Source organism: Cannabis sativa, chromosome 3 (genome assembly GCF_029168945.1).
Source record: "Cannabis sativa cultivar Pink pepper isolate KNU-18-1 chromosome 3, ASM2916894v1, whole genome shotgun sequence".
Taxonomy (NCBI): Eukaryota; Viridiplantae; Streptophyta; class Magnoliopsida; order Rosales; family Cannabaceae; genus Cannabis; species Cannabis sativa.
In genome coordinates, this window is record NC_083603.1 from 6,371,372 (window position 1) to 6,394,865 (window position 23,494).

Sequence of the window (23,494 nt, forward strand, 5' to 3'; positions counted from 1 at the left end):
AGCCCACCAAGACACGAAATCACAGGTGCGTGAATAGAAGGATATCTCAAAAAACGGCTGGGGGTTTCCCAGTGACCCAAGGGGGATGCGTTTTCGAGCATGACCCTGAAGTGACTGGGAGACACCCACCGTTTCGAGGAACCTAACCAATCACAACCTGCGAATTTGTCACGCATATCCAACTAGCGATGTACCTTAAAAAAATCACTGGGTGTATCACAGTGACCCAAGGGGCATACGTTCTCGAGTATGACCCTGAAGTTACTGGGAAACACCCACCGTTTTGAGCAAATCTACTAGTCGAAGAATACGCTTATATTGGAATAAGGGACACTGGCGTATGTCGCAAATGGCTGGGCGTATCGCAGTACCTCAAGGAACATACGATCGCATGTATGAGCATTAGAGTATTACGACACGCCCACCATTTGAAAGACTTAACCAATGTCCCCACGACAAAATATGTAGAGAATATAAAACTTTAGGTTCTAAACAGCGACTAGGAGTGACAAAGTCTCTATAAAACCTAAAGTAAGCAGATATGCGAATATTCGAGGTGTTCATCCGAATACCCGCGTGTATTCAAGAAATAAACAATTAGGAAAGGCGCGAATATTCAAACATTCTTCCTAAGGTTCACGGTTATGAAAAATTCAGGTCTATTTTCTTCTGGGATTACCTAGTTCTACACATAAAAATATAGCCCTATGTATATTCCCTACGAACATGTATTTTCAAACCCCTCAAAATATAAAAACCCAGAAAATGCAGCTTTCCTTTTTAGTCAGAAACCAAATATGCAAATAAATTCGAAACTAACCTTTAGTTTTGATGATTCTCCCTGCGATTGGTTTCGATCACTTCTGAAATTGAAAGGATCCAAGAGGAAAAGGCAGAAATCTGGATAGAGTATGGGGATTTCTTCAAATCTTAGTGAAAGAGGGAAAAGGAAGTTAAGAACGAGAGGGAAAATGAGGAAGTTATTTCGTATCAAGGAGTTTAAATACTCATATCCCTCATAAATTGGGATTATGACACGTGGCAGCAAGAATGCCTAAGGTCGCCCTATCCAACGGCCAGCCATGAGCACGCCTACACGAAAACCGAAGAGTTTCGTGACGTGGCACCATAAATAGGACAAAATGAAATAATTACAGCCGTCATTTTTCGGACCCTCGATGGGACAGCCGAAGGTCACCTCCTCGTGACAACCTTTCACCTGTCTCTCGCATATAGTTTCCCTCATGACCGCATCTGTCAAATCGCGAAACTAGGGGCATGTGTTATAGTGAGATTTCTCTCACCTAGAAACTCGAGACCAGACTCCTGTTTTAAGGACACGTGTATTCAGTTTTCCAAGAAAAGCTGAGATGTCCATGGGAGACTCCTCAGGTTTAAGCCTCGCCTGAGTTAGAATCAGCGAGATGATGCGAATATGACCAAAGTCTAATCGCATTCGTATGACTCGCATTATGTAGGACCAAAGAATGGATTTAACTCGCATGTACCAGGATATGTGCGAGTATCCTTTCCATACTCCTGCGAGAACATAGAGATCGACTCTCTATAATGCGAGCTGGTCCCAATGACCTAACAGCCTCGATAAACCAATATAGACTCGTGCGTCTAGGTTCTATCAGCTCGTTATACGATGTCCGTAAATGCGACTATCTAAGAACGCAGGCATCTTAGACTTAACTAAATGTTAGGTATATCTTAAGCCCGCGAGCTTACACCGGAATATGAACAGCCAACTCGAACATTAGAAGTCGCATACGTTGCTGTATTTAGTGAGTAGAAACTGTTATTCATTTATTAATGTTTACGTTTTAGTTTAATTATTGTGAATCAATGTACAAACGGATTGACAATGAATGCAATCCTTGTGTAATTAACTGGACACTTGCTTTGTATATAAAGGAGTGATCCACCATGAAATGAGACCTACAAAACTCTTGCAACAGTGGACTAAGCAGACCGTGATCTGACTGAACCACTATATTCCTTTGTCTTCTTGATATTTCCAGTTTTTACTAAGTACTTACGTTCCCAGTTCGAGTACTCGCCGTTTTAGGTTGAATACTCGCAATTGTTCTTCATATAATTTCTTCTTATTATTAGTATTATTATTCATTTTTGGTGTTGCGAATTTTGCTCGACAACACCACTTGTTGGGTCCCGTTCTTTCACCTTGTCGGGACGCTACCTCACCTTAACTCCCACATTAGTATGATATTGTCCACTTTGGGCCTAAGCTCGTTTTGTTTTTGGGCACCTTCCCAAAAGGCCTCATACTAATGGAGAAGGTGGAACACTTATATCTAAGACAACTCTTGTTTATTCTTCCAATGTGGGATTTGGGTTGATACCCCAACATATAGTTAGAATGAACATTATAATCAGAATTATTGTATTTAGTTTGATATTAGAATGTAATAGAATAAAATTTGTATAGATTAAAATAACCCTATTACTTTTATTTTATAATTACATAATATTTAAAAAAGAAGACTTTTGACTTTTTTTATTATATTTTTATTATTTTTTTTAATAAATTGTAATTATAATGGGAATTACATTAGATTTGGTAGGTAATTATCATTATAAAACAAAGAATGCAATAAACTTATTCATTACTATTACGATTACTAGACGGTAAACCAAACACCACCTAATTGTATATTTTTTTTTTTTTTTGGACCCTAATGTTTCTGCTAATGTCTTCCAAACAAAAAATGGGTATAATCATCCTTTTCCTTTTTACCAATGTCCTTTTCCTTTTTACCAATGTAGCTATTCAAGATGTTTGAAAAAAAAAAAAAGAAGAAAAGAAAACCATTCCAGATGCTTTAAAAAGGAACATAGCTAATGAAGGGGTATTATTGTAATTTCGAAGCAAATTTGCTTATTAAGTCCAGAAAATTGACACGCAATAATATCTAAATTGACACGCCATCCGAAATAATAAAAAACTAGGTTATACTAAACTTCTCCTTTCTTCTTCTTCCTCATTTTTGCCCCAAAAACCAATAAAAATTACGATTCAATTCAATTCAGGTTAATTTCTATTTCTTTCATGTTTGGATTGGATTAAATTTGATTTGGAATCTCGTATTTATCGCATTTCTTTTCTGGATTTTGTTGTTTTCTATATTTGTACCCGTTTAAATATCATCATAATCATACAAAATCTAGTTTTGGTCGGTTGATTTCATCCTCATATCTCGTTACTATATCTGCAGAATTTTGGTCTAAAAGATTCATCAGAAAATCAATCAAAATCTAACAAAACAGAGTACCTCAAATGATGCATCGTTTCGTTGACAATGTTCTTGCTGTCACCAAAGAGTGAGCCCTCTTCCTCCTCTTCTTTCTTTTTGATTTTGTTTTTTTATGTGTGGAAATGTCGGATTATGTTACAAGGTTGAGGAACGAGATATTAATGGAATTGTAAAGTGTTGGGTTTGAATTGTAAAGATGTTTATAAAGTTTTGATCTTGTATGTTTGTGTCTTTGGAGTTGATCATTTGCGTTTCATCTGATTACTTTGAAGTTCTTTGTTGAATTTTATTTGAAGGTGATTTTTTTTTTGTTTAATTGGGAGTTCAGTTTTGCTTATCAGGGATAGAGAGATAGAGAAGTTTGAGTGCTTAATCAATGTAAATTTCAATTTTATTGTCAGTTCAAACATGATCTCTAAGATTGTAGATTAAAGTTTATAATGGAATTTTTTGTGTCCTTAACTGGAAGAAGTGTCTGTTTAATTTAACTGCAACATGAAAAATGTTGCATTCTAAATCATTAATGTTTCCAGTTTAGGATCTACATACAAGCATTATCAAATGGGTTTCCTTCATCTAGTTGTTTTTTAATTTATATACTTTCTGTTATTAGGGTTTGAGTATTCATTTCATTTCCCTTGTATCTTCATACTAATGCTGACATTAGAAAGTTCTTGACTGGCAGCATTTGTTTATAATGAATCTCTTTTAGCTGCCAAAATTGATATGCATATTATCTTAGTTAGTAATCCGAATGATGGTATGGCTCTTTTCAGTTTTTAATATAGTATTGACATACATTGGCCAATTAATGACATTTTCTTCTTCCTTTGTTTTTGTCTTTAGTGCAGGTCAGCTAAGACAATCACTTATGAATCTTTGAATAACATTGCAAGGTTTATTAATGGAGTGTCAGCACTTCTGTTGGCATTTTTACCTGGCAATGGTACAATCCTTGAAGGCATTCACGGCTGGGAGCTTAGACCCACTTTTCGTGGACCCCGGCTTCCACGCTGGATGGAAAAGTAAGCCTCGGTCATTCCTGCCTTTGTTAAATTGATACTTCTTAAGCGTATCTATTGGGAATGCTGGTTATACTTAATGCATAAATGGAATATTGTTGGTTATAAAATGATCTTAAGGGCACTATTGATTGCTGAAACACATCCCATTCTTGTTCTATCAGTAAAAAGGATTGATTCATAACTGAAGGGCTTGTATTTGATTTTCTTGTTATGAGTAACTAGGATAAAGGAAATTTCCCGGCTAGCTACTTCTTCTACTCTTTTTTAGAGTGAGGATATTCATTCTCTTATTAGCGAAAACATTACGTATGTATAAGAGGATTATTATGGGATTTACTTGCTTTAGTTTGTATACAGACCTATTTTGAAGATTTTTTTTGGAGAGCTGGGAAACATTTTGATGTATTAGAAAGTGAACTAGTCATGTAAAATTCAGGGAATTGAGGATTGAAACTTCCACCTTACGAGTCCCTTGAGCCTCATTTGTGTGGAAGGGGTGATTATAATTTTCACTTTTCTTGGTCTTTGGAGACTTGAAGTACTGACCAATGTTTTCTGTTTCGATTAGTATATTATAGGTTCTTTGATGTGAACCTTTTCCTTTATTTACTAGTTAGCACTTGCTGGGTGAAAGCAGGGGACAATACTTGTATGCAAGTGAAGAATGGGCAGGACGAATTAAAGTCCACTATTGTAAAGGTGGAAATGAGTTTGGTTTCATAAGCAAGCTCCAGCTATGTCACTGTATTTGGATTAGCTGATTTAATAGTTTCACATAATATTTGCTTTTTCTATTCTGAAAGATATTTTGAATTAGCATACTGATAATACGTTCCTTAGAGTAGAATTTACAATTAATTTGGAAAATAGATGTTTATTCTGTACAGATTGTTATTGATTCCTTGTTTTTTTGTACTTGATGTTTTAGTGGGGTGTCTTCTTTCAATCATTTCATTCATGAGCTTTCAGTGGAATCCGATACTTCAAGCATAGATGCCTCATCAGGAGAAGAAGATTATGACGACATATGTCCCGCATCTCCATTATCTCAGAGTTCACGAGCCTCTAGATCTAGCTCATTTTCAAGGTATGATAGGCGTCGAACCGGATGGATCACATATATATTTATGTGGCTTTTGTTTCCCATTAAGTTCCTGCTTGGGATTCCATGCCTTTTCTATCGTCTGTCTTGTGGTGACTCAAAATCCTCCACTACTTCGGGAAGTGATCAAGTTCCTAGTCTACGTTCTCGCAAGAGTATACAAACCCTCAAGGATCATATGGTTCACCGAACAACTGACAAGAGACGTGGAGTTGTTGAGGTATCGTTTGAAGATTCTGTTCCATTTATATTTTTTGTGATAAAACATTGTTCATTGTGATCATTCTTTTTATTTGTTTGATTTAATGTGATGTTATACAGGATCTTCAACTAGCTATTGAGATTTTCATAGAAGCTATATTTGATATTGTTCACAAGGTAGCACATTTTCTTCTCTCACCATCTGAGGCATTCAGAGTAGTGTCTCGCTTTTGTTTCTCACACAACAGCCGGGATAAAGAAGCTCATGAAAGTGATGCAAGAGCTTCTGTTCAAACATCTACACTTGGAGAAAATGATCCAAGTACTACAGAAAGAACTGCCTCTTTCCAGGCACTGAACACAGATGCTAGGACATGTCAGGATGTAATAACCGAACTTGGGTAATGATTCTGTTGCTAATTTTTATTTCAAGCCATTGTCCTGGGTTTATGTAAAGAATATTCATCTTATTTTCTTCTCTTACCTTTTTCAGGTACCCATATGAAGCAATTCATGTCATCACAAATGATGGTTATGTCCTTCTCCTGGAAAGAATTCCTAGGTATAATTTCTGTCTCATTCTAGGTATCATTTGATATATAGAATTCTGTTTACAATGTTACTTGTGCAATGTCATGCAGACGTGATTCGAAGAAAGCTGTTTATCTACAACATGGAATCTTGGATTCTTCAATGGGGTAAGTCCATACTAGTTCCCACAGGTGCACATTATGTTCTAGTGTGAATTGGCCATGTGGTCCAGGTTTTTCATTTAAGTTGTTTTGGTTGAAGAGAAATCTTCTTGCACACTGGCACCTAATTTGCCATTCCACATATCTTGATTCTAATACTAAAACTCCTATTTATGCTGAGAAACTTATTAAACCCAGTACTGATGATGCCCTTAATTGCACGAGTTCACAGTGCTTCCCGTGTCTGTCTGTGAGTACTGATTCTTGTTTCTAATGTGCTTGATGCAAGAAGGGATTGAAATTCTACCCAACAATAATAAAAAAAAAGTGTCAAAATCCTATTTGGAGTACATATCAAAACTGTTAATTGAACATCACATGTACAGAAAATGTGTGGTTTGATCTTTCTCCCAATATAGTCCGGAAACCTCTATTCTTTTCTGCAGTTGGTTTATTCTCATGGACTATGATGTTGATAATAGTGGAATTTTCTTTCAAACAGTAACTATGAAGGGATTATTATGGTCATAGAGTTGATGAACTGTTTGTTTGCCAGCACCTTAATGAGTACTAAATTCTCCTAGAATAGTATGGAAGCCTGAGTCTTAAGAATAGTCTGATGAGTATCGCTTGTTATAGTTCCTTTCTAATGTGTTACATATGTTGATTTCAGCTGGGTGTCTAATGGGGTTGTTGGTTCACCAGCTTTCGCAGCCTTTGATCAAGGTCTGTTATCTTGTAAACTTCTTATTTTTATTTGTATTATTCAGCAGCTATAGTTAACCATGGTGTTCCTCCACCATAAGTGAGGTTTCCTAATAAATTTGGGAGGAAATCAGTCTAAGACAAGTGATCTCTCTTCTTCGATAAAAAAAAACAGTATTTGTCTTTTATGTAATAAAATACTTACTATAATTGTACTAAGTATTTACTTTTTTTCAGGATACGATGTATTCCTTGGGAACTTCCGTGGTTTGGTTTCTAGGGAGCACATTGACAAAAGTATTTCATTAAGACAGTAAGTACATAGGGTTATTTTCTTTCATGTGCAATTATGTTTTGCATAGATTTTTGCATCTTCAAAATGGTATTGTCGGAAATGACAAAATGATTTTTATGCAGATACTGGCGGTACTCCATTAATGAGCATGCCACTGAGGATATTCCTGCAATGATTGGGAAGATTCACGAAGTAAAAACGGCTGAATTAAACCTTAGTCAACCAGGTTCTGGGGAAGAAACAAGTGATGAACAGCCTTACAAGCTTTGTGCAGTTTCTCATAGTTTAGGAGGTGCAGCCATGCTAATGTATCTCATAACTCAGAGGATTCGAGAGAAGCCTCATAGACTCTCGAGACTCATTTTGCTGTCCCCTGCTGGTTTCCACAGCGATTCTACTCTAGTATTCACAGTAGTGGAGTATCTATTTCTTCTTCTGGCTCCTCTCCTGGAACCTTTTGTTCCTGGATTCTACATACCAACCAGGTTTTTCCGTATGCTTTTGAACAAATTGGCTCGTGACTTCCATAACTATCCAGCCGTTGGAGGACTGGTGCAAACATTGATGAGTTATGTTGTCGGCGGAGACAGCTCAAATTGGGTTGGAGTATTAGGATTACCACATTACAACATGAATGACATGCCAGGGGTATCATTTCATGTGGCGCTTCATCTTGCACAGATGAAGCGTTCAGGAAGATTCAGAATGTTCGACTATGGCAGTGTAGCTACCAACATGGATATATACGGATCTCCTGAGCCATTGGACATTGGCGAGTACTACAGTTTTATCGACATCCCGGTTGATTTAGTCGCAGGACGAAAAGATAAGGTGATTCGTCCATCAATGGTAAGAAAACATTACAAGTTGATGAAGGAATCAGGTGTAGATGTTTCGTACAACGAATTCGAGTACGCTCATTTGGACTTCACATTCTCTCATCGCGAAGAACTCTTGGCTTATGTCATGTCTCGCTTGCTTCTCGTGGAACCAACTACTCTTTCGCGACAATCTAGTCTTAAAGCTTTAAAGCTAAAGAAAAAAGAACTGGTTAAGAATGATTCCAAGGCTGAAGAAGAATCGACAAGCCAGTAATCATATATTGCAATCCCGGAAATGGCGATGCCCTTCCATTTTTTTTTGGTTTCAGGAATCGGCATTGGCATTGTACTGAAAAAGGTACGGATTGGTGTTATAGATTAATACGTATAGCTTTGTATAGCGGTTCGGTCATGTTCCCCACCAGTTTTTTGTGGGGTCATTGTGCTGAAGTTTAATTTGAGTGATGCTCTGATCAGCTCAGCTCAAATTGGTATATAAAAATATAGTATGGTTTGTAAGAGTAAGTAGTTTTATGAACTTAATACTGTAATTTGTAACAGATGTTGTAACTTTGTAGTTTTATGTATTTCAACGTGTTTTGGCTGCTATAGGAATTACTTGTGTTTTTTCTTGGTTGTTGTATCAATTTTCAAAAAAATAAAAATAAATAAAAAATCTCTGTAAATAATTGAGATTCTTTATGAAAACTTTTTAACATTTTGCAATACGTTTTAAATTCCAATCAATTTAAACCAAACTATTTGAGATTGGACTAAATGAATTTGGTGTGAATGATTTGATCAATTTAGACGGTTTTAAATTCTATGATTCAGTTATAGTTTTAGAAATTTCGGTAACGGTTCAAACTAAATCAATTTGTATAATTATTGTATTATACTTAATATATTTTTTTTTTGGACGAAATATTTATATTTGAGAACAATTTTAATTAGAATATTGATATTTATTTTATATTGTTACGATAATTTTTTTTTATTGTTATTTATGTATTATAAATTTATTAAAAGTAAAAAGATAATGAAATAATAAAAAATTATTGTAAAAAAAATTAAAACAACTACAAAATATAAATTATGGTTCGAATTAAACTAATCTGTTTTTGAGTGGTTTAGTTTGGTTTGATCATTTAATTGGTTTAGTTTAGTTTTGAATTTTTAAAAAATCGTAATACTGGTTTGGTTTGAAAAAATTAAAAATTCAGACCAAACTAATCTATGAACACCCCTAAGTTAAATAGCATTATAAGAGCATCTCCAATGAAGGTGTAAATAAGTGGGGAAAAGCTAAAATATAGGTTATTTAACAAAAAGTGTGCTCCAATGGGGTGCCAAAAAGTTATGTAAATTTGTCACATAGTAAATTTTGTACCAAATTTGGCACAACATTTGCTATGATGTAAAATTTACACCACAATAAATGCACTACTTTTTCATTTACATTTATGTCATTTTAATTATTTTATTAGTATATTTAACTATCACATTAAATTATGAAACATTTATATTATTTTTTTATTATCTTACATATTAAAATAATAATAAAATTAATTATAAAGTTATTAGATTTTATTTTTTAATAAAATATTAATTAGATATTAAATTTTACATCAAAATTTTGTAATTGTGCATTAGAGCACAAAGTTAAAATTTGGTATAAATTTACCACAAAACTACTTTTTAAATATTTACATCTCCCATTCCCATTGGAGATGGTCTAAGTGTACAAATTTTTGAGTTTGTAAGTGTTATAAATTCAATAAATTTTTTAGTGGTATAGTATCTAATATTTATAAAATTGTAATTTTTTTTTAGTTTTATCTATTATTGTCACTAAAATAAAATTATTGGTTATTCTCTTTTAAAAATAAAGAATCCAAATGGATAGTTTACAATAACAAATGGCTCCAATAATATATTTATTTATTTCAAATTAAAAGTTAAAAATATTATACTAATAATTTTTTTTATAAATATTCTGTGTGGTGTAATTTTAAATTTTCTTTTTCGTTATATTATATTTTATTTTTTAAAAGAAAAAGACTAAAGCTATGTGTTCCGTATTATATATAAAAGGCTAATTAGGATTTTTGCCCCTGAACTTTGACATGAACCAAATTATGTTCCCTGAACTTTTAAGGCCATTAAAAATGCCCCTGAACTATTGAGATTGTTAGATTTAAGGACTTTTGTCTAATTTTATTCAAATTTACTATTTCAATGATTGTTTATGTACAAAATCATGTTCCCCAGACTTTGATATCTACCAAATCATGTCCTTTGAACTTTGAGCACTAAATTATGCCCTTGAACTTTTATACATGTTAGACTTTTTTACTAAAATTGTAATTGTTTTTTTTTTTTACTTTTGTTACCGTATAAATAAAACTAAAAAAAATTATAATTTTATAAAAATATTAAGTATTTATAAAGCTAAAAAAAAATTTATTAAATTTATCATGTTTACAAATTCAAAACTTTAAATATTAATTTCACTATTTACCAATAGAAAAATAAACATAGTTTTATAAACCCAAAACCCTTTCTTTCTTCTCACGTCACCCTCGCCTCTAAGTCACCACTGTGTCTGTGTCTGAATTTTCTTTCAGTTACATCAATGGCGGGAAAGAAGAAACACAGGATCCAGAATCCACACCCCTTTCTCGCCCAAGACAAGTCACTGCCTCCGAAGAAGCGTTCCAAATCTAGTAATGGCAAGAAGCAGCAGTAGCATCAGATGGAAGAGAAGTTTATCTCTTCCGGTATGAGTTCCAACATACTCAAAGTGGCTCTGGCTCAGCAGAGAGAGGTTGAAGACGAAGAGGTCCTTGCCCAAAACCCTAACAATTCCCTACTCACTATCATCGAAGACCCGCCCAAGGATGATCATGAAGTGGACCACTACATTGATAAATTTGCTGTATTCGATGGAACTCGGAGTTGCTATGGCGATTACCAAGTGAGTTTTTTCTTTTTCCTTTTTCAGATCCATGAGTGTGAAATTTGCCAAACTAAATTGTGAAATACTAACATTTGCATAAAATAACATCACTTAATGCGACCATCCTAATTCATACTCGTTTCTACGATCATACAATATTATTTTGCTGATAAAATTTTACAACTTTTTTAAATTTAGAATAATTTACAATATAAAAATCAGTGTTCAGGGCTATAAAATAATATAATCACGGTTGCAATACACTATTGTATTAAATTTTTTAGAATTTCTAAATTTTTCTTCAGAATATTATTTTGGATATCAAAACAGGTGCATGGGAGTAGAATTTTTCTAAATTTTTTTGTTAATACAAAGTTTCAAAGGCTATTTTTGCAAAACAAGAATGGGGTCTTTTGTATTCAGTTTACAATTTAAGGACCCAGACCAATGGCTGTCTTATTGTTTCTATGTATTTTTTTCAAAATATATATATATATATATGGAACAGGTTTCAATGGTTACATTTTTATTGTAACCATCATGGTTACATTTTTCTAAGCCATTGGATTACTATTAAATGGTTGTGATTAATTTGGAAATTAAATAAAAATAAATAATAAATAACTTGTAACCTGAAAGTAACCTAATCATTTATTTCATTATAAAACTTTAATTAAGATTAATTATATTTTAAATTTAAATTAATTATAATTATTAATTAATTTTTTACAATTTATTACTATATAAGGATCTTTTAGCAATTTATTTTTTTATATCTAAAATTATTTAAAATTTTATAGCAAAACTTTTTATAATTTAAAATTATACACATATAGTTTCATAATTTAAATTTTATTATACTTGTAATCTTAATTTTAAATTATTACACTTAATTATTTAATTTTTTTATTTAAATATTTAAAAAGTAAAAAATACAATAAGTTGAAGGATTTTTTAGAGAAAAAAAAATGGTTGCACTTGTTCTTGATTGATTAGCTTGAGGCCTCATACTTAGTTCATATAATTGTAACAAAATAATTAAATATTATTTAAAAATAATTAATTATTTGAAAATTTATTATAAGAAGAGAATTTTAATTTGTGTCAAAAGAAGTTTAATTTTTGTAAAAAAAATAAATTTTATTGTAAATATTATAATTAAATGGCTTAATTATTAAAATAATTCAAGTAAGGATTTAAATATAAATATTAATTGCTAAAAGAGGTCTTGTTAAATATTTAATTAATTATTTTAAAAAAATAGTTAATTATAATTAAATAATTCTAAAAAAGGAATGTCTACTATTTAATTAATTATTTTAAGAAAATAGTTAATTATAATTAATTAAATCTAAAAAAAGAAAGTCTACCTATTAGTAACCTGCTATTACAGGTTAAAGAAAAATGTAACCATATGGTTACAATAAAAATGTAACCATTGAATAGTCACCCATATATATATATTTATATATATATGGGTATGCTCTTAATGGGTATTACCATGTATGGGTATTTTATTCTTGACCATTGGATCAAATATCTAATGGTTGATATTTATAATCATTAATTAAATATTAATTTTTTGTTATTCTCTATATTCCTAAAATAGATAAAACTATTAATAGAAATAAAAAATTTATAAATGGAATTGTTATTTAAAAAATAAAACACACTAAAAAACTAACAAATTATTTTTTTTAATAAAAATTATTTTAAAGATTAAAAAAAAAAAGTGTATATTTATCTTTTTATAAAATTTCTTCAAACTAGAATTCTAAATTGCATTAATGAAAACAAAAAAATAATAATAATTTTAAGCTTTAAACTGTAATACATATAAAATGTATAAGATTTTTTCTAAACCTAAAATCTTTAATTTTATTATAATTAACAATTATTTATATGTTTTTATTTTTTTTTTAAATATTTGAGCTTACCAAATCTATAAGAACAAAACCAATGAAGAAAATTTTAACAAAAAAAAAAAAAATAAATAAAGGAAGAAAAAAGTGTCATAAACATTATTGAATAATGACAATTGCCAACACAAGAATTTCATGCACAAAAAATTATATTTGACCCCTAGACAAGATTATCATCTTCCAATTCTAAAAATATAAATAATGAACAGCATCTCATTAGTTATTCTAGGAGAATGATGCATGGTAATATCAAAAAAAACATTGGATGATAATAATATTTCTCTAATAATGCTAGCCTAAGTAAGAACTAAGAAGTATTGTAGCGTTTTATTTTAAGAATATGAATAATATTAAGACAACTGGATTTCACAATCAAGCTCTTACTCTCCTAATAAAAAAATACATTAATATACATGCAAATGATTTTTAGTTTTACAATAATAAATTATTAATAAACTCACAATTTCATAAAATAATAAAGTAATAATTTTAATTAATTTTTAAAAATAATTTATAATTTTTTTCAAACTATTAGTTGTAATTATTATTTCTAATTTTATAAAAAATAAATATAATTTTTTTTTAAAAAAATAATTGTTAGAAACTTGCCATAAAAGGTTATTAGATTATTATCTTATTAATTTTTTTAGTTCCGGGTATTACCCATTAAGAAGTGTTCCATATATATATATATATAATTATTTGTGTTGTTGGAGGAAATTGATGAAAAGGATGAGAAACTACTCGACTTATTCATGTCAAAAGATACAATTACACAACCTAAATTTGCTGACATTATTATTGCAAAGATCAAAGAGAAAGCTGCTATTGTGTCTTCAGGTTTGACCATCACTACTCAACTTTGCACAAGAAACAAACTCATGGGATCTAATATGGTTTAAAGGGTGCATTTTCTATAATTCAAATTAACTCATTTGCATTTTTTTCCCCAAATTGCAGAAGTACAGCCTATGCCTCAGCTGGATACCCAGTATGCTTAGTAATTACTTTTTTTTTTCTCTTTAATATATGGTGCCACAACTGCAATTGATAGTGTTATTGAAGGTGGGTCTGAACTTGTTTTATGCAGACTTATTGGCAAGGTTCTTAGCAACTGTACAGATGGTAAGATACCTAAGCTGTTTAAACTCATCCCTTCAATGATAAACTGGGAAGATATTCTGTATTTGACTGAGCCCGAGAAGTGGTCTCCCAATGCAATGTATCAAGCTGTGAGAATTTTTGCATCCAATATGGGTGTGAAGAGGGCAGAGTGCTTTTACAAGCTTGTCTTGTTGCCACGGGTTAGAGAAGATATTAGAAAGAATAAGCGTTTGCATTTTGCTCTGTATCAGTCCTTGAAAAAGTGTGTTTACAAACCTGGTGCATTCTATAAAGGAATACTATTTCCTCTATGTGAGGTAAACTCTTCTTAACTTATCAAGTGGTTCCTTAAGCAATTATTTTCCTTGTTCATTTTTTGTTTCTGACAATTATTTTCTTCATTGACAGTCAAAAACATGCAATCTAAGGGAAGCTGTTATTATTGGGAGCATAATACAAAAAGTTTCTATTCCTCTTCTTCATTCAAGGTTTGTATATATTAAGCACATAATGCTTTTGAAGTAATTTTCTAACCACACTATTGATGTTCTAATATAATGGTAAGCTCTTAAGGTCCGTTTTAAACACTTTGGAGACCCTCTTCTAATTTTAAAAATTAGACCCCTACAAAAATAAAAATACAATTTATAAATAATATTTTTAAATATTATTATATACTGTATATATTTTACAAAACACTAAAAAATTTCAATTAATTTAAAAAAATTATTATTGATTGCAATACAACAAAAAAAATAATAAATAGCAGTAATAAATTTTTATTTTTATTGCTTAAAAGCAATATTAGAATTGAAAATAGATTTTGGGAATTGACATAGAAATGATCAATGATAAGTTGTTAGTCCTTTAAAAAATTGAAGGGCATTAAAAAATATATATTAGGCCCTTTGTTTTTTTGGGCCCTTTATTTTTTGGGCCCTGTGCAATAGCTCATCTTGCACCCCATAAGTGCCGCGTATCCTTACATTAGTGTTGTTTTGTGATATTATTCAATATTTTAAACAAGCTTTTATATGCTTTTGCAGTGTTGCATTGTTGAAACTTGTTGATATGGAATATTGTGGTACAACAAGGTACTCCAATACATTTTACATATTATATTTTAGAACAGAAGCATTGTATATTCTATAAGATGTTATCCATCAATGATTGTTAATCTGAAATGTGTTCTACACCCGTTCGCCAACTAATGATGAAACGTAACCTATTTGACGTTTCAAATTGCTAGAAAAATGTCTTGACATTGTTGAGTTAAAATACTTGCAGTTACTTTATAAAGATTATTTTGGAGAAAAAGTATGCTCTTACATATCGGGCACTTGATGCTCTTGTTGCACATTTTGTGAGATTTTTGGATGACACAAGAATTATGCCTGTAATATGGCATCAATCGCTGCTTGCCTTAGTGCAAAAGTATTCAAACATTCAATTGGGTGTTCCAAGTAAGAGTTTGAGACTGGCAAAGTTATTGATTCTTTTACAATTGGGTGTCATTGCTTACAGGTACAAGAATGAACTGCAGAAGGAAGATAAAGTTAAACTGAGAGCTTTTCTTGAAAAGCAAAATCATAAACTAGTGAGAACATTTATCTAAACTAGTTTCATTTATTCTATATTCAATTCTTTTCTTAACATAACTAAGATCGATATGTAATCATTTTCTCTGGTTGAATGTAGATTACTCCTGAGATTACCAGGGAGCTAAATAATAGCCGCAATCGGGTTGAGAAGGAGGATGATCTTATGCTAATTGATATCCTTTGTCTTACAACTGATGTTTTTTTTTTCTTCTTATTTTCATAGTTTCTTATGACTAAATAATTTAGTTGTCCCTATAGATTCAATGGTGATGTAATTTATTGTTTCCTTGACCTCAAATTACCTTCCCCTATTTATGTCATCAATAAGACTATTGAAGAAGATAGGTTTGATATTCCAGAGGTTCCTATGGAGGAAGATTGATCAATTACTTGCAAAGGTATTTTCTTATGATCCATTTTTGTGTTTTTGGCCTCAAATTATTTTTTTCTTTTGATGCCCTTTTCTCAGGTTTGCAAGGCTCATTGCGTTGTTGCAGCATGTAAGTTTTGTCAGAATTTAATCGTATATTTTACTTTGCATCGAATTAAACCACATACTCACTGCTTTTACTTGAGTTTCATTCTTGCGAACGTACTCACCGGTGACAGAGTGTGTTAAGGGAAGTATACCATTTTCGTTTTCCAGGGAGAAGATATAATTCTGGGATTTAATATGTGAAACATTTGTGAACCTGAGTGGATTTAGGGCTCGTTTGGAACGCCGTATTAGGTCGTATTGTATTGTAATGTATTATATTGAATTGTATTATATACAATATTTTTATGTAAAACTATATGTGGTCATGACTTTTATGGACACCTATATACATAATATTTTAGTATAAATTAAAGTTTAACATAGTATTATATAAAAATATGATATATAATCCAATTCAATATAATACAATACAATACGACCTAATACGGCGTTCCAAACGAGCCCTTAGTTTATAGTTTATAGTTTATTTATTATTTTTTCCCCATCAATTTCTAAGGTTTGTTTGGAGTGTGGATTGTTTTTTTAAGGAAAGAAAATGTAAAAAAAATAAAAATGCAACATTTTCTTCTGTTGGATTTTGCTTGGATACAGTAAAAAAATTCGTTTGGGTTTTTAAGTGATGTTTATTATTATTTTTTTTTTCAGTTGTTTCAATTTTTTAATATTAATTTACCAAAATTAAAAGGAAAAAGAGAATATTTGTAGCAAAACTACCTAAGCAACAATTTCTGCTATGCTTAAAATCACAATTTTTTGAGGCGAAATCTTTCAAACTATAGTTTCGTTTTGGTATTTACTATTCCGATGGTGACCAGTTAAAGTTTAAACTTGCTTGTGCATGATAGCCCATATCTGGCTGATGATTTACTTGGAAGAGTTTTTGATGAGTGCCCAGATATCAAAATACTCAAGAAACTCCATTCCAAGATCTTTTTTGACCAGCATCTTCATCAGAATCCATCACTAGCTATTAAGCTTATGAGGGGTTATGCAGCCAATGAGGAAACAAGGATTACCCACCACATATTTGATTTTGATGAAATGTCTGTGAAGAATGTTGTCTTCTTTAATGTCATGATGGTCTAGTTTGATGAGATGCCGAGTAGAGATGTTGTTTCTTGGTACTTGATGGTTGCAGGGTGTATGGATAAAATGGCATAATAGGAAGGGTTATTACTTTTAATAAAAACTCTTGGTAATTACGGATGAGATACTACACAAGTTGGTCGATAAGAGTTGATAAAAAGATAAGATTAGTGCAACTGGTTGGAGAGGTTGTATGTAGAGTAGGTTTTAAGAGAGGTAGGTTAATACTTAGCTCCTATAAAAGAAAGACTGATGAAATTCACAACACACAATTCAGAAGCACAGAAGAGTCTCTCTCGAAAACTAGCTCTCATTTCATCATTCTTCTCTCTTACACACAACCATCTCATCCCATCACTTCTCTTTTATATAGTCTTTTTAATTAACCACACCCTCACCATTCACCAAGCTGGCTATTTAACAAGCTTCTATAAAAGATTAGACTGCCTATTTTATAACCCTCTAAGAAAATCAGGCTGCTTATTTCATAACCTTCTATAAAAACCAAAGTGCTCACACCACCTTCAAACCCGTCCACAGTCTTTACAATTCACCAAGCTTGTTCATGAATTATAAGTTCCTCTATTCACAATCCTTTTTCTTTTTACAAACATAATTATACTGTCTAATGCATCCTATTTATCTACTAAATACTCACAAAAAAAAAAAAAGAAAAACTAACCTAATCTAAGTTACCGCAAATGCCCAAAATTGATCATCTTGCACAAAAATAGATATTGTTTGCTCTAGTAATCTTTCACATTAATAAAAATGCAGTACTGATTCCTTGATACCATAAACGTAGGCAAATAAAATTTACTGAACTACGTAAATTTGTATCTCATCTTTTTTTAAAGCAATATACATAAACTACAAATATGAAAGAAAAAAAAAAGATGAGAGGTTTGTTCATTTATATATTCCAAAGTATTTTTTTTCTTTCTATTTATACGGTAAAATTGGTATAAACTACAAATATACAGTGCTTTACAGTAAATGTCGTAATCGCAACCTACACAACAACCCGACTCAATTTGCAATCTACATCGCAACTCACGCAGCAACCCAACTCAATTCGCAATTTATGCAGCAATCCAAATTGCAACTAAAATTCAAACAAAAAAAATATGTAACTTACCGAGGTAATTCCCCAAAAAGAAATTAATGAAGATTGAATGAAAATTATCTCACTTAATAATTAAAATATCATATTTTATCTAACTTCCATACAACAATTAAAATTTTAATAATTTTCTCTCAAAAAAAAAATTAAATTGAAATAATTTAAATTTATTATGCAACATGATAATTATAGCATTACTTTATTTTATTTGTATATTGAGAAGTAATAATTACAACCTTTTGTTATAATTTCTTAGTCAATTTTTATGCCCGAAATCACATGTAGAAATATTTTATTTTCAATTTTTTTACAATGATATTCGTTATACTTACAACATCATTCTTGTAAATTTTTGAAAAATTCTAAATAGTTTTTAGTACCGAAAACAAAAAACCTGATATTTCAGTTTACCACGCGTGTTTAAAAAACTTCAAACTTAATTTCAGCACTGTAAACTATGAGTGAGCAACGGTCGGTTTGGTCGGTTTTTTACACACAAAAAAATCTGAGATTCAATTTTCAATTTTTATGGTTATAATCCAAAAACCGACCGACCATTATATAAATGTAAAAAAAACCGACCAAACTGATCTTCTTTTTTTTTTTTTTAAAAAAAAGAAGTTTTTAAATTTGCTATAATTATTTGGAAATTAAAAAAAATTAAAGTATTGTATCAAATATCATATAATTTAATAACAAAACTTTTTTAGTTAAATAAATAATGTATAATAAATTTTTTAAATTTGCTCAAATTATTTGTTCTACTAATTGGTAATGAGATATATTAAAAACTCGTATTATTTAATAAATGTGTATACAATACGTAAATACATCAAATTATAATAAAATAAAGTAATAAATAATTGAGATTTCAAATAAAAAAAATAAGAAGTAAAATTACTTTAATAGAATTGTATATTAAATATGTACAAAAATAATTATATTATATATGTATAGTGTATAGTATATATGTTCGGTCAGTTCTCGGTTTAATCGGTCAGTTTGCCATTAACATTAAAACTGACCGTGCAAAGGCAGTTTTAACCGAAGGCAGTTTTTTCGGTTTTCGATTTTTTTGGTGTTGGTTCTTTCGGTGTTCGGGCGATCGGTGTACTCGGTTTGGTCAGTTTCTTAAATTTTTTTGCTCACCTCTACTGTAAACTATTCAAAAATTTACAAAAATTATATTATTACTATAATGGATACTTTCACAAAAAAAAAAATTGAAAACAAATATTTCAGATCGTATTTTTAAACACAAAAATTAACTAAAATATTATAATAACAGTACCACTCTTTTTTTTTTTTTGACGTAACTCCTCTTTTTTGTTTTTTTATTTTTTTGATTTAAGCGTTTATATATTACATCATGTTTTACCTGGGACTCGAACCAGGACCTCCAACACTCACACACCCACATATGGCCACTTGAACTAGCCCCAGGACCTCCTTTATTTTTAATTCTTGGTTTTACTTTAGTTTGTCCAAATTAAAACACAAAAAAAAAAAAAAAAAAAAAAAAAAAAAAAAAATATGATTTTAAGGGAATATATTAGTTAGTGCGGTCCAGCTTAGCTTGTGAATGAGAAAGACTCAAGTCAACAAGTGAAAAGCATACAACTTTATTCTGCTCTCTCTGCTCTCCACTGCTTCAACTTCTCATCTCTCATGGCAGATCTAGCTTACACAATAGCTGGAAATGTCTTGGACAAACTGGGTTCTCTTGCTTATGAAGAGGTTAGCTTGGCATGGGGAATGAAAAAAGATCTTGACAAGCTTAAGCTAATCACATTAGCCCTCCAAGATGTGCTTTTGGATGCTGAAACTAAGCAAGAAAACAATCCCCAGCTCAAAAACTGGCTTTGTCACCTTAAAGACGTGTTCCATGATGCAGTGGATGTGCTCGATGAATTTGAGTGTGAGTTACTGAGGAGACAAGTTGTCAAACAATATGCCTCTTTTGGTAGAAAGGTATGCCGTTTCTTTTCGCGGTCCAATCCTCTTGTTTATCGTTTTAGTGTTGTTCATCGAGTTAAAGAGATAAGACAACAATTAGATGAGATTGCTAAGAATATGGAAACGTTTCATTTGATCAAAACTCAGCTGAATGTGCAACAAAACTCTCTCGTGTTGGAGAATAGAGTGATGACTCACTCCTTTATTAACCCTTCAGATTTTATTGGTAGAGATCGTGAAAAAGAAAAGATCCTAGATATGATATTGATGGATGATCACAAAATTGAGAATCAAATTCCTGTGGTATCTATAATGGGAATTGGGGGTTTAGGAAAGACTACACTTATCAAATCAGTTTTCAATGATGGGAAAATTGATGAAAAGTTTGATTTGAAGATTTGGGTTTGTGTATCTTTAGATTTCGATGTCAGTACACTAGTGAAAGATGTTATTATGAGTGCAACTAATAATGAAGCTGAGATTAGTAAGTTGACTAATTTAGAGCAGTTGCAAAGATCCTTGAGTGAGACTTTGAAGGATAAAAAGTTTCTACTTGTGTTGGATGATGTGTGGAATGAGGACCCTTTTAAGTGGCAGGAATTTGCAGAGTTGTTATCAGTGGATTCTAAGAAAAGCAAAATTATAGTGACAACACGAAGTAGTAAAGTTGCTTCAATCATGGGTGGAACAGAACCTTATGAATTAAAGGGCCTGCCTAAGAAGGATTCTTTGTCTTTGTTTTTCAAGTACGCATTTCGAGGTGAAGAAGACGCATCAAAATATCCTGAACTCAAAAGAATTGGTGAAGAAATTGTGGAAAAGTGTAGTGGGGTTCCTTTGGCATTGAAGACTTTGGGCAGTCTCCTTCAGTTGAAGACTGGAGCTCATGAGTGGAAAATTGTCAGAGACAGCAAAATTTGGGAGTTGGAACGTGAGCAAGGTCATATTTTGCCTGCATTGCGATTGAGTTACAATGCAATGTCTCCATCTTTGAAACAATGTTTTGCTTATTGCTCAACTTTCAAAGAGGACAGGTTGATGTCAAGCTTTGATTTGATTAGTATTTGGATGGCACTTGGAATCCTTCATTCACCTAACAACAAAGTTGAGTTGGAAGATATTGGTAGATCATACTTCCTAGAGTTGTGGGGCAGGTCTTTCTTTCAAGTAAATGATTTTAGTAATGATTATTTTGAAATCAACCAAAATTTTAGAGTGCATGATTTAATTCACAATCTTGCATGCTCAATCACCCAAAGAGAGTGCTCTATTGTAAGTTCTAACAGTGGAGAGATTTCTGATAGTATAAGATATTTAAGAATTGTTATCAATGAGAACAACTTAACAAAGTTGAGTAAGTTAAAGAAATTGAGGAGTATTCATGTTGAGTGTACCGGAGATGAGAATGATGAAGTTGTGCGGTTATTCCTTTCTACATGCATCTCAAGATTCAAGAACTTGCGGGTGTTTGATTTGGTTGGTTTATCTTTTAAGGTCCTGCCTAGTTCGATTGGAGCCATGAAGCAATTGAGATATCTTGACTTGACCAATAATGAAAAGCTGAAGAGACTCCCCGATTCAATTTGTAAGCTGCAAAGTTTGCAAAATCTGTGTCTTTTTGGTTGTGAGGAGCTTGAAGAATTACCAAGGGAAATAGGTAATTTAGAAAGCCTAAGGGTTCTTGGATTAACCACAAAGCAAAGCTTTTTGGCAGATGGTGGAATTGGACGCTTAAAGTCTCTTCGTTTCTTGGGTTTTAAGGGATGTGAAAATTTGAAAGCCTTGCCAAATGACTTGAGAAATTGTACTACATTACGTGTTCTATTAATACTTAATTGTAAAGAACTCGAGTTGGCAAGTGAATTTGTTAATGAAGATGTTCAGCTGAGCCTTCAGACATTTGCGATTGATGAGTTACCAAAGACAACGGATCTGCCCCAATGGCTGCAACAAGCTGCGAAGACCCTACAATATCTACATATTGAAGATTGTTCCGAATTAGCTACATTGCCGGAGTGGCTGCCAAAACTCATGTCACTTGAGAAGCTTGTGATTAGGGATTGCCCAAAATTATTGACTCTACCAGAGGGGATGGAAGGCCTCACCTCCCTCACACATTTGCTGATTGAAGATTGTGATGCACTACAGAAAAGATGCAAACAAGGACAAGGGAAGGACTGGCAAAAGATTGCTCATATTCCTAACCTTTCTATTGATGATTATGATGGTGATGATGATGAGAACTGAGAAGGAGAAGGTACTCTTCTAGTTTTAATTACTCATTAAATTTTTATATATGAATAGGAGACCAACAAAAGTAAATGAAATAATTAAGGCAAAATATGTCATTTCAATAAAAACATTTGGCTTAAAACTATCACCTGGATCATTTTGTCATGTATATATGATGTTGTATTCTAATAAAATTATGGTACTAATTTTTGTTGTAATCTTAATAGAGAGGAAATATTACTTTTGTTATATGTTTATAAATGTAGAATATGTACACATGTAGAATATATTTTACAATGAATATACAAAAACACATTTTATTTTTATTCATTTTTCTTGAGCTAATTAATAGGTATGTTTGTGTGTGCATTGTGCAGATTTTCCCTTTGCCCCAGGAGTAAATTTGTTTTGCTGAAGTCTACCATTAAGTGTAGGAAATTTGTTCAATAAAGACATTTTATGTGTATTATTTTATTTCCTTTGGGTTTTTAAGTGATGTTTATTTTTTTTCAGTTATTTCAATTTTTTTAATATTAATTTACCAAAATTAAAAAGAAAAAAGAGGATATTTGTAGCAAAACTACTTAAGCTACAATTTTTGCTATGCTTAAAATCACAATTTTTTGAGGCGAAATCTTTCAAACTATAGTTTCCTTTTGGTATTTACTATTCCGATGGTGACCAGTTAATGAAAGAGTTTTTGATGAGTGCCCATATATCAAAACACTCAAGAAACTCCATTCCAAGATCTTTTTTGACCAGCATCTTCATCAGAATTTTTCACTAGCTATTAAGCTTATGAGGGCGGCTTATGCAGCCAATGGGGAAACAAGGATTACCCACCACTTATTTGATGAAATGCCTATGAAGAATGTTGTCTTCTTTAATGT

The 23,494-nt window shown here is 31.6% G+C and overlaps 3 protein-coding genes and 1 pseudogene across 4 annotated transcripts; all 4 read left to right on the forward strand.

The window, feature by feature from the left end:
- Nucleotides 1-2,939: 2,939 nt before the first annotated feature.
- LOC115709887 (uncharacterized) lies at nucleotides 2,940-8,737 on the forward strand. Of its 2 annotated transcripts, XM_061111585.1 has the most exons (10): nucleotides 2,940-3,057; nucleotides 3,243-3,348; nucleotides 4,133-4,306; nucleotides 5,235-5,628; nucleotides 5,730-6,010; nucleotides 6,103-6,171; nucleotides 6,251-6,307; nucleotides 6,975-7,027; nucleotides 7,244-7,319; nucleotides 7,424-8,737. In XM_061111585.1, exons 2-10 carry the CDS (start codon nucleotides 3,305-3,307, stop codon nucleotides 8,394-8,396), a joined length of 2,121 nt encoding a protein of 706 aa, XP_060967568.1. In that variant the 5' UTR covers nucleotides 2,940-3,057; nucleotides 3,243-3,304; the 3' UTR covers nucleotides 8,397-8,737. The 2 variants fall into 2 exon arrangements, with proteins under 2 accessions (XP_060967568.1, XP_030493994.2); XM_030638134.2 differs by lacking the exon at nucleotides 2,940-3,057 and having other exon boundaries at nucleotides 3,085-3,348; nucleotides 4,128-4,306.
- A 1,933-nt stretch (nucleotides 8,738-10,670) lies between these two features.
- Nucleotides 10,671-14,719, forward strand: LOC115711076 (bystin-like; annotated as a pseudogene).
- On the forward strand, nucleotides 13,975-17,293 carry LOC133029019 (bystin-like). Its single transcript, XM_061112311.1, has 9 exons — nucleotides 13,975-13,994; nucleotides 14,094-14,424; nucleotides 14,516-14,595; nucleotides 15,154-15,201; nucleotides 15,395-15,541; nucleotides 15,632-15,704; nucleotides 15,806-15,890; nucleotides 16,178-16,208; nucleotides 17,053-17,293. The coding sequence occupies exons 1-9, from the start codon at nucleotides 13,975-13,977 to the stop codon at nucleotides 17,291-17,293; spliced, it is 1,056 nt and encodes a 351-aa protein (XP_060968294.1).
- A 2,704-nt stretch (nucleotides 17,294-19,997) lies between these two features.
- LOC115710223 (putative disease resistance protein RGA4) lies at nucleotides 19,998-23,238 on the forward strand. Its single transcript, XM_030638570.2, has 2 exons — nucleotides 19,998-22,629; nucleotides 22,982-23,238. Exon 1 carries the CDS (start codon nucleotides 20,085-20,087, stop codon nucleotides 22,617-22,619), a length of 2,535 nt encoding a protein of 844 aa, XP_030494430.2. The 5' UTR covers nucleotides 19,998-20,084; the 3' UTR covers nucleotides 22,620-22,629; nucleotides 22,982-23,238.
- The last annotated feature ends 256 nt before the right edge of the window (nucleotides 23,239-23,494 follow it).

Bases quoted from the DNA above. Each gene is read 5' to 3' on its own strand.
- LOC115709887 (XM_061111585.1), top strand. From the start codon at position 3,305: ATGATGCATCGTTTCGTTGACAATGTTCTTGCTGTCACCAAAGA. The intron at 3,349-4,132 runs GTGAGCCCTCTT...TCTTTAGTGCAG, and splicing joins GTTCTTGCTGTCACCAAAGA to GTCAGCTAAGACAATCACTT. The intron at 6,308-6,974 runs GTAAGTCCATAC...TGTTGATTTCAG, and splicing joins ATCTTGGATTCTTCAATGGG to CTGGGTGTCTAATGGGGTTG.
- LOC133029019 (XM_061112311.1), top strand. From the start codon at position 13,975: ATGCCTCAGCTGGATACCCA. The intron at 15,705-15,805 runs GTGAGAACATTT...GGTTGAATGTAG, and splicing joins AAAAGCAAAATCATAAACTA to ATTACTCCTGAGATTACCAG. The intron at 15,891-16,177 runs GTCTTACAACTG...CCCTTTTCTCAG, and splicing joins TATGCTAATTGATATCCTTT to GTTTGCAAGGCTCATTGCGT.
- LOC115710223 (XM_030638570.2), top strand. From the start codon at position 20,085: ATGGCAGATCTAGCTTACACAATAGCTGGAAATGTCTTGGACAAACTG.